This window comes from Furipterus horrens, unplaced genomic scaffold (assembly GCF_987537825.1).
Source record: "Furipterus horrens unplaced genomic scaffold, mFurHor1.1.pri manual_scaffold_3, whole genome shotgun sequence".
Lineage (NCBI taxonomy): Eukaryota > Metazoa > Chordata > Mammalia > Chiroptera > Furipteridae > Furipterus > Furipterus horrens.
Genome location: NW_028327173.1, coordinates 5,500,909 through 5,516,360, shown reverse-complemented (window position 1 = coordinate 5,516,360; position 15,452 = coordinate 5,500,909). Strand labels below are relative to the sequence as shown.

General features: G+C 56.2%; 1 protein-coding gene across 3 annotated transcripts in view; it reads left to right on the top strand.

The window, feature by feature from the left end:
• The window catches only part of CTNNBIP1 (catenin beta interacting protein 1), a 44,637-nt gene extending 33,392 nt beyond the window's left edge, over positions 1-11,245 (top strand). For all 3 annotated transcript variants that reach the window (XM_090268555.1, XM_090268553.1, XM_090268554.1), the window contains one exon: positions 10,894-11,245. In XM_090268555.1, the coding sequence (XP_090124681.1) occupies positions 10,894-10,952 (59 nt within the window). In that variant the 3' untranslated portion in view covers positions 10,953-11,245. The remainder of the gene's footprint in view (positions 1-10,893) is intronic.
• The last annotated feature ends 4,207 nt before the right edge of the window (positions 11,246-15,452 follow it).

Here is a 15,452-nt window from a genome sequence, read left to right as displayed (position 1 = left end):
CGTCTCAGGGCCGCTGGCTTTTCCCCTCGGAAGCCGAGGCTGCTGGCTCAGCACATGCTGCCGGAGAGTCTAAAATCGGTCCTTGGGTCTCAGGGCTGCACTGAAACTTGGGTAACGTGGCCGTGGCCATGGGCAGACCAGCAGGGAGCCAGCTGCTCCCAGGTGGCCCACCTGTCACATAGCACTTCACAGTTGGTCACCGCACTTGGTTCAGCAGCTCTGGGCGGAGGTGCTGGCACCATCTTCTCCACGTTACAGCCAGTGTTGTTCCTGGAATCCCTTAGGACGCCCTTCCAGCCTCTGCTGCCTCACTTCCTCCACGCAGCCCTCCCTGGCCTCTTCTGGGTCATTGCAGCCCCTCCTCTTGCTCCTGAGCTGTGTCCCCATTATCATATTGTGTCAGGAGCCCCATGGGGCCAGGGTCTGCGCTGTGTCCAGCTTCAGGCGCAGAGCTGGGTTTTGCTTGGTCCGTGCCTGGGCCAAGGCTTCTCCCAAAGGCCCTCCGTGGCAACAAACTGGACCAAAATGACAGTCAGGCCCCGGAGAATTCCACTCTGTGGGATGGGAAGCTAATCTTTTAAAACTTTAATCAACACTTACATGAGAATTAACCTGTAACCTAGTAATTTAAAAACTGAACCAGAAAAATCACATATACATTGAATCCAACTGAAAAATCAACCAGAAGGACTTAGTATGTGGTCACTTGAATTACAGGAAAAAAAAAATCCCAGAAAGGGGAAGGAATGTGCTGAAACACAGGCCAGTCGCTCAGATCCGAGCCCGTCCTCAGCCTGTGAATGGCTGCTTTGGCCTTCCTCTGCCAGTGTAGGGGATCTATTGTCTAGAACTGAGAACAAAGGCCTCCAGGCCCCTGTGCAACGCTAATTAACCTCCTGACACCCTGTACGGGGCCAGCCTCTGCCTTGGCAAGAGCACCAAGGGCCCCTCTCCCAGCAATGGGAGATTTCCGCTCACAGTGGCCCGTGGGTCTGTGTGCCAGGCATGGAGCCCGGTGGTGGCCCGCCTGGCAGGGCAGACACAAGGACAAGTGTGTGAAGAGCTTTGGGCACGCAGATCACAGGATGACTGACTAATCCTGAGAGAAGGGAACTCACCTAGGAAACCACAGAGCAGAGGTGCTGTTTGCTGGGGCCTGGAAGGACGTGTGGGAGTGTGCATGCGGCAAACCTGGGGGAGGACGCCGTCCAGGCCAAGGGAGCTGCTGCCTGCGCGAATGTCGTGTGTCTACATGTCCCCCTGGCGTGGGGGTTGCCAGGTGGCTGGTGAGTGGCTGGAAATGCAAATGGGCTCAGGATGGAGTTTATTCTGAAGACTGCAAGGTCACCATGGGCCTGAAGGGGAGGTAGCCAGGGTCACTTGTCATCCACTTAGGGTGAGCGCTGGGGAGAGGTCATGGGCCAGAGGGTAAGGCAAGAAGACAGCTGGAAGGTCACAGTGATGTCATGTGCAAAGTGATGCACATGCATTTCAGAGGTGGGACGTTTGGGACAAAGAACCTGCATGTGGGTGAATAGGTGGGGATGGGATTTGAGACCAAGGTCTAGTGGATGAGGCAGGAAGGGGAGCTCTGAGTGGGAGGAGCCTGTGGGCATCCACAAAGGGGAGGGAGTGCGGTCAGAGCTCAGGTGCCAGGTGGGAGCAGGCAGAGGACTGGGTGTGGGCGTGGAATCAGGGGCAGTTGTCCAGTTAAAGGGGGCAGGATGAGGGCAGGGCGGCTCAGTGAGCACAGCATGGAGGACAGCAGAGGACACGGGAGAGTCAGCAGGGTCACAGTCAGGGCTCCCTGGGCTGGTAATGAAGAGGTCAGTGGTGACTTGTCCCAGAACACTTTCTGTGGAGCCCCGACTGGAAGCCAGATGGCCGTGGGCCGGGCAGTGAGTGAGAAGCGAGGAAGTGGAAGCAGGACAGACATCTCTTTCAGAAGGTTGGCCGAGAGGGGACAGCAGCTCAGGGTTAGGGAGTGGCCATCAAGGACAGTCTGCAGCTTCGAGTCCTCGGAGTGTAGGCCACAGATGACCACACTGGAACCACCGACGGTGCTTGTCAGAAGTGAGGCTCCTGGGCCCCGCCCCAGTCCCACAGAATCAGACAGACGAGCCCAGGGGTCTGCATTTGAAAGAACCCTCCAGGTGATTCTGATCCCTGCAAGAATTTGAGTACATGCCAGCACTTTGAAGACCTGGTCATTCCTGACACTTGGAGGGATTCACCCACACCTCCCAGCTTCTGTCCCTTTCCCATGTAGCCTGGCTCCAATCTAGAAGCTTACATCTTGGGAGAGCAAAGAATTAGTGAAGAGAGTGGGCACCGCACTCACCTGGTAACGCAGACCTCAGAGGCAGGCTGCGTGTGTATAGAGGGTAGGAGGGGACAAGGGGGTTTGGGGGAGCAGGTCTGGGACTAGAGCAGGTGGGTTCGGGGTATCAGATCTGGGACTAGAGCAGGTGAGTCTGGGGGAGCAGGTCTGGGACTAAAGAAGCGCCAGTGCGGTAGAACCTAAGTTGTGACCCCACGAGATGCTGTTGTGCGGCTTTGTGCTGTGGACACTGTCCTTGTTGCTGAGACGGGTAGGGTAGGTGTGATTCGTCATGTTCTGCAGTTGAAGGAGCAGAGGCGGGTGTGCAGGGACCCACCCTGCTCACACAAGTAGGTGTGATCTGGTCCAGAATCGGGTTTGGGGTACCAGAGTCCGCAGAGGTAGCCCAAGTCCAGGAAGGGCCTTCAGTGGCTGGTCAGGAGGCCCGGCGCCCCTGCCAGCAGCTGGTTCCGTGCTCCACCTGCGTGCCCTGCTTTCCGGCAGCTTGGGTGCCTGGTGATGGATGGTCAGCTGGGAGGCCGGTGGGCGCCCCGAAGCCTGCAGCCTGCTTTGGCTGCTAAGACCTTGGTGGATCAGGGCTGCTGTCCCCATGGCAACCAGTGTCTTGCTGTCTCTGGGTAAAAGCCATGCCCAGGGAACTCTGGGCATCAGAGCTGAGATGTATAGGACCCCTGGGCTCCTGGGTTGTGGCTGCTAAAGACAGTGAGTGCCCCCCAGCGGCCAGAGTCTGTCTAGGGGAGGCCTTGTCCAGCGTGGTGCTCAAGCCTCATCTCCACGGAAACGCTCCCCCGTGGAGGAGCCTGGCTGTCTGGCTCATCTCCCCAGGGCTGGTAGCTGAGCCACTACAGTTTTGAGTGGCTGGGGAGCAGACTGTAGTTGCTACAGGGAGGTCATTGGGGGAAGAGGTACCACCACCAAAAATCCTATGGTCAAAGAAGGGGACAGATGTCGGGAGCGTGTTGTCGTGTTTCCTCTGCAGCCGTGGCCATGAGGATGGAGGGCAGCCCCGGCCTGGCAGGTGGGTTCCCTGGATGACTTTGAGTCACTTAGCCCAAGTTCACACCCTTCACTGTCTCCCACCTCCAGTAGTGTGGGAATTTGGAGACTGGGGTTTCAGGGTTGTATTTCTGAGTTTCTCAGGCCCCAGTGGTTTACCCTCCTTCGGAAGATATTAGGGCCCTCGGGAGAGCAGGAGGCCAAGGGATCCCTGCTCCAGCACCCCTGGGCCTGGAGTAGTCCTGGGAAGCCCTGGCCAGGAAGGGGAGCTGGGATTTCAGGGAGCCTCCTGTCCCCAGAGTGTGTAATCATGGGGGGCTGGGCTTAGAGGAGCCCACGGCTCTGAAGTGGGTGATGTGGGTGCCCCCGCCCATGGCGGATGCCGCTTCTGGGAGTAACCCCTGATCTCTGGTGACATCAGTACAGGGCTGTGACCTGGACTGTGGGGCCCGGGGCCTGTGACCTTTTGAGCTGAGCCAGGCATTGTGTACCTCATGTAGTGTCTTGGCTGGGGTTTGCCGTCAGGCAGAGCTGTTTCTCCCCCGCCACCTCTGAGGGCCAGCTCTGAGCTGGGCTTTGCAGAATCCGGAGGTGGAAGAGCTCTGGGGCCAGTCTGTCCCCCTGCAGCCTGGAGCTTTGGTGGAATGGCAGGAACTGCACTGTCACAGGAGGCTGGGAGGCCTGTCCCTTCCCCCCTTGTCTGGTCCCTTGGTAGGGTCCCTCCCGGAGAGGGAAGGCCTGAGCCCCGCTCTCCGTGAGCTCCACGGTCTGTGCTTTTCCAGGACTGAGTTCCGAGCTCCTAGAAAAGGGTACGGGGCTCCACACGGGTTTCCCCGGTCAGGTCTCAGAAACAGAGAGCGTGGGGACCCTCACTCCACCGTGGTCTCCAGCTGCGGCCACCTCCCTGTACCTCGTTCTGTTCTTTCTCATCCGCCATCGCTGACCCAGCTATAACCATGCAGCCGATACCAGTATGTTCTGACGATTCCAGACACAGATTGAGGGGCCCAATGATGAAAAGACATTTTTGGAAAGACTTTAACGTACAGCCTCGCGTGTCAGTAGGGACTGTGCAAGTGGTGGGGGTCGTGTCTCGGTGCCTTGGGGGCTTTCTCCAAGCCGCACTGCTTCCTGCACCTGGCACGTCAGCACCTCGTAGTGAGCCGGGTTTCCTGGTAGCAACGGGTAGGTTCCTTCAGCCCGTCAGCCCGCCGGGACGCGCGCCCAGGGGGTGCTGGTGGGTGCCGTTCTGGGCTTTCGATGCTGCTGCTGTGAATTCATCCTGAGCTTGCAAGCAGACCAGTGACCCCATTGTCTGTCTCCCGCCCCCGGCTAGGGGCCAGCTTCCCTTTTATAAACCCCTGCATATTTGTCATTTTTTCTCTCCCCAGTCACTTGGCTGGACTCTGTTAAAGGGGCAGAGCTGGCGTTGGGCGTGGGCTGGGATGGCCCGCAGGGTGCCCTGTCCTAGTTCAGAGCTGTGTCCTCGGCAGCGCCTTGGCCCTGCTCTCCATAGCCAGTGAGCCCGGGACGGAGGCCGTGTCTGCAGCCAGCGGGCCAGGGCAGGGCGGGGGATGGGCCGGGCATCCGGGGGCGGGGCTGCTCCCAGGGCGGCATTCGGGGCTCCATGCTGAATTTTTGCCAAGGCAGGCTAGGGCTGCTTGGGTGTCATTTGTTGCAATCCGGGGTCTTGGTTCCACTCCGCCAGGGATGGATGGGTTGGTCCGGCCTCCGCAGGAGGTCCGAGCCGCCGCAGTGCTTTGGGTGACTGGGACGTCAGTTCTTCCCTCTCCTGAGAGGAAATGGCAGAGCGTACAGGGGCGGTGAAGGCGTGGACTTGAGGTCTGGGTCCGGTCCCTCCTCTGCCTCTGACTCACCTGTGGGCTTACAGGTTCCTCATCTATGAAGTCACGGTCCGTCGTGCATCCAGGGCCTTTCCCCAGTGCTGTGAATACATGAGCAAACAAGACAGAGTCCCCGATTGCATGGAACATTCTTTCCAGTGCGGAGACAAAGGTCACACCCATATGTACCCCTGGGGTCGTGCTGAGGGTCCTGAGGCTGGCTGCAGGGGCCTGGCAGACACGGCGCACTGTTACAGTGGTGGCGGCCGGGGAGGACTGCCGGGGGTGACTCCCGGAGACTGGCACGAAGGCCGAGAGCCGAGAGACAGACTCGGGGAAGAGCGCTGAGGTGAAGGAAACAGCAAGTGCAAAGGTCCTGAGGGGCGAAGGAGCTGTGCCTGGGGACAGTCAGGAGCCCACGGGGCTGGAGTGGAGTCGGGGGGAGGGTGTATAGAAGGCGGGAGAGAGGCATCCGGGGGCCAGACTGTGTTGAGTCTTGCAGGCCGTGGTGCGCAGAGCTGCGGTTTACTCTGAGCGGGATGAGGAGCCTTGCGATAAGAAGCCTTTGGAGAGTTTTGAGCAAAGGAATGGCGAGTCTGACCTGTGTTTTTGAGAACTTCCTTCTGATCCCTGTATGGAAAATGGACCATCTAGGGCCCAGCGTGGGGAGGTCCAGGAAAGGGGGAAACATGAGGCTAGTGCGGGGTAGGGGTCTGGACTGGGGTGGTGGCAGGGGACACGGTGATGATGTGTTCAGGACATATTTTAAAAGGAGAGTCGATAGGATTTGCTGCTGTGCTGTGTGTGGAGGTGGGGCAGTCAGGAAGACCCCAGGATTTTTGTTTGTTTATAATTTATTTATTTATTTATTTATTATTTTTTTTAGAGAGAGGGGAAAGGAGAAAGAGAGGGAGAGAAACATCACTGTGTGGTGGCCTCTCACTCGGGCCCCCAATTGGGGACCTGACGTGCAACCTAGTCATGTGCCCTGACTGGGAATCGAACCAGCGACACTTGCCTCACAGGCCGACGCTCAATCCGTTGAGCCACAGCAGCCAGGGCTGACCCCAGGGTTTTTGACCTGAGCCAGGAGAACGCAGGAGCCGCCAGCAGAGACAGGGCGGCTGTGGGTGGAGCAGGCTCGGGGGCTGTACCATCTGACGCTTCCACCAGCAGTGGAGGAGGGTTCCGATTCCCCGCGTCCCTTCTGATACTGGTTACTGTCTCTGGCTCCTGCCCTCCTGTGGGCGTGAAGGGATGTCTCCTTGCGGCTTCGATTTGCGTTTCCGTGGTGACTAATGACGTGGATCGCCCTTTCCTGTGCTTGTTGACCATTCAGGGTCTTTGCCCATTTTCAAAATTCAGTTGTTTCACTTTTTATTATTATTGAGTTGTTATTTATAAATTCCAGATACCAGTCCCTCACCAGGAATATGCATTGCACGTACTTCCTCCCATTCTGTGGGTTGCCTTTTTACTCTTTTTAATGGTACCTTTTAAAGCATTAAAAGTTTCTAACTTTTTAGTTTTATTTTGAGTGCCATATCTACAAAACCATTTCTTAACCCAAGGTCATGAAGGTTTACTCCTGTGTTTTCTTCTAAGGGTTTTATAGCTTTAGCTTTTATATTTAGGTCATCGGTCCATTTTGAATTAATTTTTTATTACGGTGCAAGTTAAGAGTCCAATTTCTTCCCTTACATGTGAATATCCAGCTGTCCCGACCCCATCTGTTCATTTCTCTCCCACTGAGTCGCAGGGCACCCTTGTCAGAACGTGACTGGTATAAATGGGGGGGTGGGGATTCACTTCTGAACTCTCAGTTCTGTTCCACTGATCTACAGGTTGGTCCTTATGCCATGCCACCCAGTCTTGTTTACTGTAGCTTTGTAGTACTTTTTTTCTTAAAGCTTTTATTTATTTTGTTCTAGAGAGAGGGGAAGGGAGGGAGCGAAACACTGATGTGCGAGAGAAACATCGATCAGTTGCCTCTCACCTGCCCCGACTGGGGACCTGGTCCACCACCTAGGCCTGTACCCTGACTGGGAGTCACCTGGAGACCTTTTGGTTTGCAGGCTGGCACCCAACCAATCCCCTGAGCCACACCAGTCAGGGCTTTGTAGTAAGTTTTGAACCCCAAAAGTGTAAATCCAACTTTGTTCTTCTTTCTCAAGGTTATTTTGGCAATTCTGGATCCTAGTGTTTCCATATGAATTTTAGGAACAGCTTGTCAATTTTTGCAAAAAAAAAAGGGGGGGGGTAGCTGAGATTTTGATAGGGATTGTTTTGACTTTCTTTCAAGAGTGTTTTGAACACTGATGTTTTATACATTTTAGAGCACACATTTTGTACTTCGTTTGTTAAATTTATTTCTAAAAATTTCATTATTTTTGATGCTATTGTAAATGATTTTTTTAAATTTTATTTTCAGATTGTTCATTGCTACTGTATAGAAACACAAATAATTTTTGTGTATTGGTCCTATACCTTGTAACTGGAACTTGTTTGTTAGTTCTAATAGTTCTTTTTTAGTGGATCCCTTAGGATTTTCTTTATGGAAGTTCCATGTCATCTACAAATGTAGTTTTACTTCTTCCTTTCCAGTTTGCATGCCTTTTATTTCTTTTTCTTGCCTAATTGTCCTGAATAGAACCTTAAACACAACATTGAATAGAAATGTGGGCGCTGGGACTTCCTTTTCTTCTTCTTAATCTTGAGGGGAAGAACATTGTCTTTCATCAGTAAGTACGATAACAGCTGTGGGTTTTTAGTGCCTGCCCTTTATCAGATTGAGGAAGTTCCTTCTGTTCCTAGTGTATTGGACGTTTTTACGTTTTTACCGTGGAAAGGTGCTGAATCTTGTCAGATGTGTTTTATGTGTCTATTTGGATGATTCTGTGATTTTTGCCCTTTTTTCTATTCATTAATTTATTTTTCTGATGTTAAACCAACCTTGCACTCCTGGGATAAATCTCATTGGTCAGAGTATTTAATTATTTTTATGTGTTGCTTTTTTTTCAGCATTTTTGCATATTATAGGTGTTATGAGTATCTATATTCATAAGAGGTACGGGTCTGTAGGTTTCTCCTTGTGATGTGTTTGCCTGGTTCTGGCTATTTTTGTCTCTTCATGTGTTGGAGACGATGGAACAGGAGAGACCGGTCAGCTTCTGTCCTCCTGCAGTGACCACAGAAGTACTGGTGGGCTGGGCACGGCCCCATCTGTAAAACAGGAGAGGAAACTGAGAGGACCACTTGGAGCCAGTGGGGGTGGGGGAGCTTGGTGGCTTCTTTGCAGTGGCTTCCTGTTCTGAGCCTCCCGATTCCATGACAGTGAGAGCACCCAAGGGAGACACCACGTGCCGGCCTTTGAATTAGAAGGACGGACTGTGGCGACCATCCTCTGAGGTCCCTCCCGGCTCTGATGCTCTAGCAGCTTAAATCATGATAACTGAGCAGCTCAGCCCCCATGAGGTTACTGGCCCGGATGCCTTGGAGAAAAGGAGAGGGAGGTGCATCCTGGCTGGAGGCCCACCGGGTTCATGGTCGGGCCCCTGTGAATGATGGGTGCCAGGCCAGCAGCAGTGAGGGCAGGTCAGAGATTGCCCCAGAAGAGCCGACCCCTCTTGGGCCCCGAAGGAAAGCAGGTCACTGTGGTGAGGCCTGGCAGACAGCAGGGCCCTCGAGGAACCGAGCAGGCCCTGGGGCGGCAGCAGCTCTGCAGGCCCTTCCCGGCCTGGCTCCAGCAGCAGAGCGGGCGGCGGCCCTGTGAACGAGAGAGCCGCGGGTTTCCAGCCTTTCCCACCCTGGCCGGGATGGAGCCACTGGCTGGCAGTGTGGCGCGGCCAGGACTCTGGCCAGTCCTCTGCTTCAGGGGTCTTGTTAAATGGTCACCAGAGTCCCTCTGTGACCTTGAGGAGGTTGCTTCCTTCCCCAGCTCTCAGAGTGTGGCCTGGATGCACACGTTGGCAGCTGTGGGGGAGGGAGCCCTGGCCCTTGGGGTCTGGCCTCCTCCAAGGAACCAGTGGCCATTTCTCTGCTGACTCTCTGTTCCTTCCGGGGCAGCCGGTGCTCTTTGTGTGACTACAGCTCAGTCCAGACGCAGGGCCCCGGGGAGAAAGGCCCCGGGGAGAAAGCCCCCGAGACAGGCAAGGGAAGGAGCGAGTGGGCTGCCCCTGCTCAGAGGCGTCTTGTGCTGACAGCTCCTGTGTCTCCCTGCTGCCCCCGGCTGCTTGGCGAGCTGGGGAGGCGGCCCTGGGGAAAAGCCGGCGTCTGTGTGGCAACCAGCTCAGCTGCCACGCAGGACATGATGTCACCCTGGATCCTGTGGTTGCTGGGAAAACTCTGCCTGCAGTGCTGTTGCGTGGCCCCAGGACTGCAGCGAGAATAGAATGTTCCCGAGAAGACAGGGAAGGGTTTGTAGGGCTTCCCAAGCAAAGGAGCGCCCTCCCAAGGAGTCAGGCAGTCTGAGCCCCTCTCCAGAACCCTATTCGCCTGTTCAGGGTGAGCTGCTCAGAACCCCGTTAAGGCAGGGTTGATGGTTACAGCACCTTGTGCTCTGGCGCTGAATTGAAGGCACATTTCTGCGATGTTCCTTCCTGTGGACAGGCCCTCCTTCGGCAGCACCCGCGGCAGGGTGCCCCTTCCACTGTCCCCAAGGCAGGCCAGGAGGAAGGGGGTCAGTAGGGGCCTGCCAGTGTGACAGAGAGCGTGCCCTGCGGTGTGGATGCGGAGGCCAGCACCACGCCCAGGGTGGGGGGGCAGGATCCCACCCTCTCCCCACTCCGTTCCTCAGGCCAGAAGCTCCACTGTGCACCCCGCACACCGGCTCGCCCTTGGGTAGCCTTTCTGTGTCTGCTGACCCAATCCACCCCTCCCGGGAGAATTCCTCCAGATAGCACAGAAAACAAGTGTGTCAGAAAGGCCACGGGCAACTGACAGTTATTGTTCCGGGCACAGCCAAGAACCGTCCTTTAGAAAAGGGGGAGAAGGTGGCAGGACTTGTGGAGGGGAGGGTCCCAGAGGCGCAGCAGGACCCGCCGGTCGCCTCACCTGCCCCGTGTGCCTCAGTCAGCTCCTTCCTTCCTCCCCCGCAGCGGTGGGTGCGACGGGCAGGGCAGTGTTTCAAGCACTTTCCCTCCCTGCTTTTGCGTTCCTGGCCGCGCGTCAGAACCTGTCCTGTGGCAAACAGGACAAAGGAAGTGATTTCATGAGTGCCTGGACCAGATCCTCAAATCCACAACAATAACACAGATTATGGCCATTATCTGTCTCCTTGGGAGCCAGACTGACTGCGGGCTAGAAGCAGGCCTGGCCACGCTCCTTGGAACACGTGCTGGGTTTGGGCAAAGAGGAGTGGCTCCGAAGCGTCCCTGGCTTTGGTGACTTTGGAGCAGGGCATCTGAGCAGGGCCTCACTGCAGGACCAGCAGCCCCGGGTTCTCACACTTTCCTCTTAGCTGTGCAACGTTGAGCAGGCCCAAGCCTCACCCTCAGCCCGCAGCCCCGCAGCCCCGCAGCCAGGTTGCGGCACACCCCCCGGCCAGACTGCAAGGAAGGCCTAGAGGGGAGGGGAGGGGAGCTTCCTTGGAAGCACTTTGTACTCAATCGGGGGAACTCATGCTGCACCTGAGGGCCACGGCCTCCTTGCCTGGTCCCAGGCTCCGCCGGATGCCAGAGGCCCACCCAGCAACTGTCTTCTCCGGGTCTGCAGGTGCAGAGGACGTGGTGATGGCGTTTTCCAGGTCGGAGACAGAGGACCGGAGGCAGTAGCTGCAAACCCCTTGGAGCCCCCTGAAAGCTGGCAGGGCCAAGAGATCTGTGTGGACCTCGTCCGTCCGGCCGAGTGGCAGCAAGCAGGTCACCTTCCCCGCCCTCTGCACCCCACCCACCCGGCCCCACGGCCACTCGGCAGGGCCGGCGTCGAGGGCAACACCAGGGTGCGGTTACGATTGGCCTAATGGGACGGACTCATGATTGGCTGCAGGAAGAAACCTTTTTATTTTTCAATCTTGACCAACGGAAACCTTTTATTTTTATTTCTGACTCTTACTTTTTTTTTTTTTTTTTTTAATTTGTGCTTCGGTTTATGGCTTCCCAGGAAGCTCTCCGACCTCTGGTGCTTTGTTTGGGTCACTTTTTAGGAACGCGAAGATGTCTGATTGGCTGGCTAACGGGAAATGCTTTTTGGTTTTGATTGGCTACAGGTGTTCTGCTGCTGGCACCAGCTTCTCTCTTCTGAATGCTGAAAACAGGGTTTGGGACAGCGGTTGTTATATTTGACTTGAAAAAAAAAAAAGAAAGAAACCAAGTGCGCTTGCAATATTTATTACACGGAGCTCGCTGCTTTTACATGTTTTGTTTGTTTGCATCTGATTGGCTTTTGACATGTGTGTTTGGTTTCCCATCGGCTCGCTCATGGCTCCCTGTTGCCATGGCCGCCCCAACTCTGCTGCACGCGGTCCCTCTGTGCCGGGTCCACCTGGAGAGGGCATTTGCTTGAATGACCACACCTGGTTCTGCCAGCAAGGGGACCTCGAGGACCCCAAGCGGGATCCACAGTTGGAAAATGGGACCCAGGGAGATCTGTGTTGTCCTGGAGGAGCAGCCCAGAGCTCAGAGGTGGCCAATTGTTAGCCAGAATTTATGGGCATCACTTCCAGGAGTTGGCAGCCAGCCAGCTTCCCGGCCGTGACCGAATTGCTCTGCCACCAGCAGGCCTGCGCTGAGCAGAGGCGCGCTGTGCTGGGCAGCTCTGCCCCACCTCCCTGTGTATCCCACTTCCCGAGGCCTCCTCTGGGGGCTCCTCATTACAGGGCAGGAGCTGCTCCCCCAGCTGTGACACCCCACAACGTAGCACAGGTCTCTGCCCCGGAGTCTGGAACCCACGCAAAGACCGCAGCTTGGGTCACAAAGCCTGAGAGGCCGTTGCTCCAGACACCTACCCCGTGACCTCCCCCAGCTAGGCCCCCGAGGTGTCTGCCCCCGGGACAGTAGGTCCTGGCCAGCACTCGGGATTCTCCCATCCAGGCCTGCTCTGCCTTCCAAAGGGTCCCTCCCTGTCAGCCTGGAAAGGACAGCGGCAGTGTTCATTTATGAAGTGCTTCACTGAGCAAGGCCCGCCAGGCCGGTCTTCAATCCCAGCCCCAGAAGCACGCTGCAGAGCCCTCGCCTTTGAATGGCTGCAGGTACCCCAAGTCGTCCCACCTCCCCCCCTTCCCCTGGAGGTGGCCTGCCCTTCTCCTAGCATCTCTTGCGGGCATGGAATCTGGGTGGGGGGGCAGCAGAAAGGGAAGCCTCCACCCTCCCCTCAGGCGGGTACCCATTCTTGCCCCAGGGACCCAGAGCCAGGAGAAGACTCTCAGAACCAAGCACCCCCCTTCTCTGGGTTTGGGGCTGGCGTGGAGCACAGGGGCTGACTGTCCTGTCGCCGTGTCCCAGGCATGATCCCTGGAGAGCCCTGTGGTCAGTGGGAGGTTCACGCTGTGCCGGCCTTGCCCCAGAAGAACTTGAGTGCCACGGCCTGGACACCGTGTCCTCCTCCTCCACACACAGGCCCCGGGCCCTTGTTAGCTGACCATTAACTGCAGAGGCCACTGATCCCCAGGGGACAAGGGGGGACCCCAGCAGGGCCCTCAGAGCGTCTTCCTCCAGGAGGGCAGTATGTGTGCACATTTGTGAGCACACACACACGCACACAACACACTCTCTCACAAGCACACTCCCTCTCAGCTCAGTGACCTGCAGCTCCTGCCGAGCCCCGGGAGAAAGGTGAGTTTTCTCAGCGCCTCCTCCCAGGGCGCAGCATCTGTGATTAAGCGTAGACCCCAGTGTTGCTGGCTTCTCCTTCTCCTTGTCCCTGTAGCTCCCATAAAGGGTCCAAGTCAGGGCCCATGGTGTGTTCTCTGCCCCAGCCTGTCCTTGTCAAGGTCATGGGCCTTCCTCTTGTAACAGTGATGGCCCTGATCGGTCTCATGTTCCGAAGAAGAAAAGTGAAAGTGTTGCCATGGCTTCTTATTTCAACTAAAAATATATATCCGTTGGAGAAGAAAAGTAGCAATAAAGATTTTTAATAGCTTGGTGCGTGAGCTGAGTTATCTCCCTCGGGGTTGGGGACATCTGCTGACGGCCGCGCATCACCTGGGCTGTGCTGCCGAAGGCCTCCTTCCCCAGGAAGGCTACGGGATGGGTGGGGGGCGAAGACGCCAGTTTGCTCCTTGGATTGTCCATGATCTGGAGTGGAGCTCGGGTTTAGGAGAATTTCCAGATCTACCCAGCCCAGCTGATAGGTCTGTGGGAAGATGGAGCCCCCTTTTTGACATGGACATTCCAAATATCATCCTAGAGAAGACTGAGGTCAGTAGTCTCTAGAGGTGACCCCACCCTCCATGGTCTTGAGCAGACACTGAGCGTGCCATAGGTGTGGGGACCCTTCCATGCTAGACACGCCAGCGTCCTGTGGGATGGCGGTGGTCCTTAGGATGCTTGTAGCAAAAGCCCAAGCAGAATGTCTGTCCCTTCTGTCATCCCAGAAATGGAAGATTTATTGGTGTTCAGGTATAATTCAAGTTTGGCAGCGGTAGTCATTTCCGCTTTAGGAATTTTTGCTTTGGAAGCATTTTCTAGAAATTTTCATTTCTATCCATCCTCATCCCATTTTAGTCTCTTTTTTTTTTTTTTTTTTTTTTGCTAATTACATAGATTCACTGCTTCTATTTCCTTTTCAAAGAGTTTCACTGGGAACTAAGTGGGATTTATAGAATATGGTGACAGATGGCACAGTTGCCGTCATTCAGTCTTAGCGTGCTGCAGACATGGGGGTCATTTAGCAGCCCATGCAGTGGCCTGATGTGTGAGTCCCCTCTGAAACATCTCTGAAAAGGGCTTGTCCCACCGCTGCTTGAATACCCTGGGGAACTCACTACCTCACAAGATAACATGTTCCATTTTGAGACATTCATCTGCACGTAGAGTTGATCTGCCTTTCTCTGTAACTTCCTGTTCCAGGAAGGAGTTCACAGGTATTGAAAGAAAGATAAAACAGGACCTCTGTGTTAACCAGAAATTACACGGAGACGCACATCAAGCGCTCCTGTTAAGTGTAGAATCCCCCCTGCCCCGCCCCCAGGGTTCTGCGTGGCACCGTGGCGTAGTTAACCTTGGAGTTGTCAGCTCTTCTGAGCGGGGCTATTGAGCAGAGAAGGAGGGCCTGGCTGGCCCTGGTCCCACCTGCCCAGCCCTCACAGGCCTGGCGTGGGCACAACAAGTATCTGTTTTACAAATGAAGAAACTGAGGCATGGAGTGGCAGGGACGCGCGGAGGAAGGGGAGTGCTCCCAGGGCTGTCAGACTCCCGTGGTCTGTAATGGCAATTAGGCCACACGAGAGAGGTGACTTGGGACACGTCAGCCGGCAAAGGGGCATTGGGGGTGTGCTGGGTCCTTCCTGGGCCCTCAGCCCACACAGCAGCAGCGCTGTGGGGCCACCTTCCCGGGAGCAGGTGCACGCGGCCCGTGGTGACTCCAGCGGGCAGGGCTGAGACAGCTGGGGGCCAGGCTGAGCCGGGTTCCCAGCCCTGGGGGGAGGGGGGTGGAGAATGAATGAAGCGCTTCACGGCCCTGTCCCCGCAGGTGAATAGCCACTGTGGGAACCCAGGCTGCTCCAGCCTTTGAGCGGGGACGGCCCTTTGTGGCAGCGAAAATGATCCCTCCGCGGCACCTGGTTCCACGGTGGGGGCAGGAGCTCTGTGGGCCCCAGGGGACCCCGGCTCCAGCCGCCTCCCCTGCCTTCCTGGGCCACCCCTCTCTCCTCTCTCCCTTACCCCTCGGCTGCTCACAGCCGCCCACCCTTTCCCTGTCCTGGAGATGAAATCGGCCCAGACGGACTCTGAGGCCTAATGAAGGGACGTTCTCTTCTACGACAACAGCTGGGTGTTTAGGAAATTTGGGGGGCTCGGGGGACCATGGCTCCTAGTCCTAATTTAAAGAAAGGCCTCCTCAAAGGACAGGTGAAACGCTTTCTGAACATCAGCCAGTGACTAGCCTTCACTTTCCTCCTAGACATTGAAACTGCCCCCAGGGACGGTTTCCCACGGAGGCTTCTGCCAGGCCTTCAGGCAGGAGGTAGCAGAGCTGTTAACTGTTGGTGGCAGCTGAGCCCCACCCATCCTGGGCCTCTGGCTGAGTCCCAGGGAAGGAGCAGAGGGTGCAACAGGTGGCCGCCCCATTTGCACACCTGTGGGAGACCCCGCCCCCCACCCCCACCTGCACAGCCC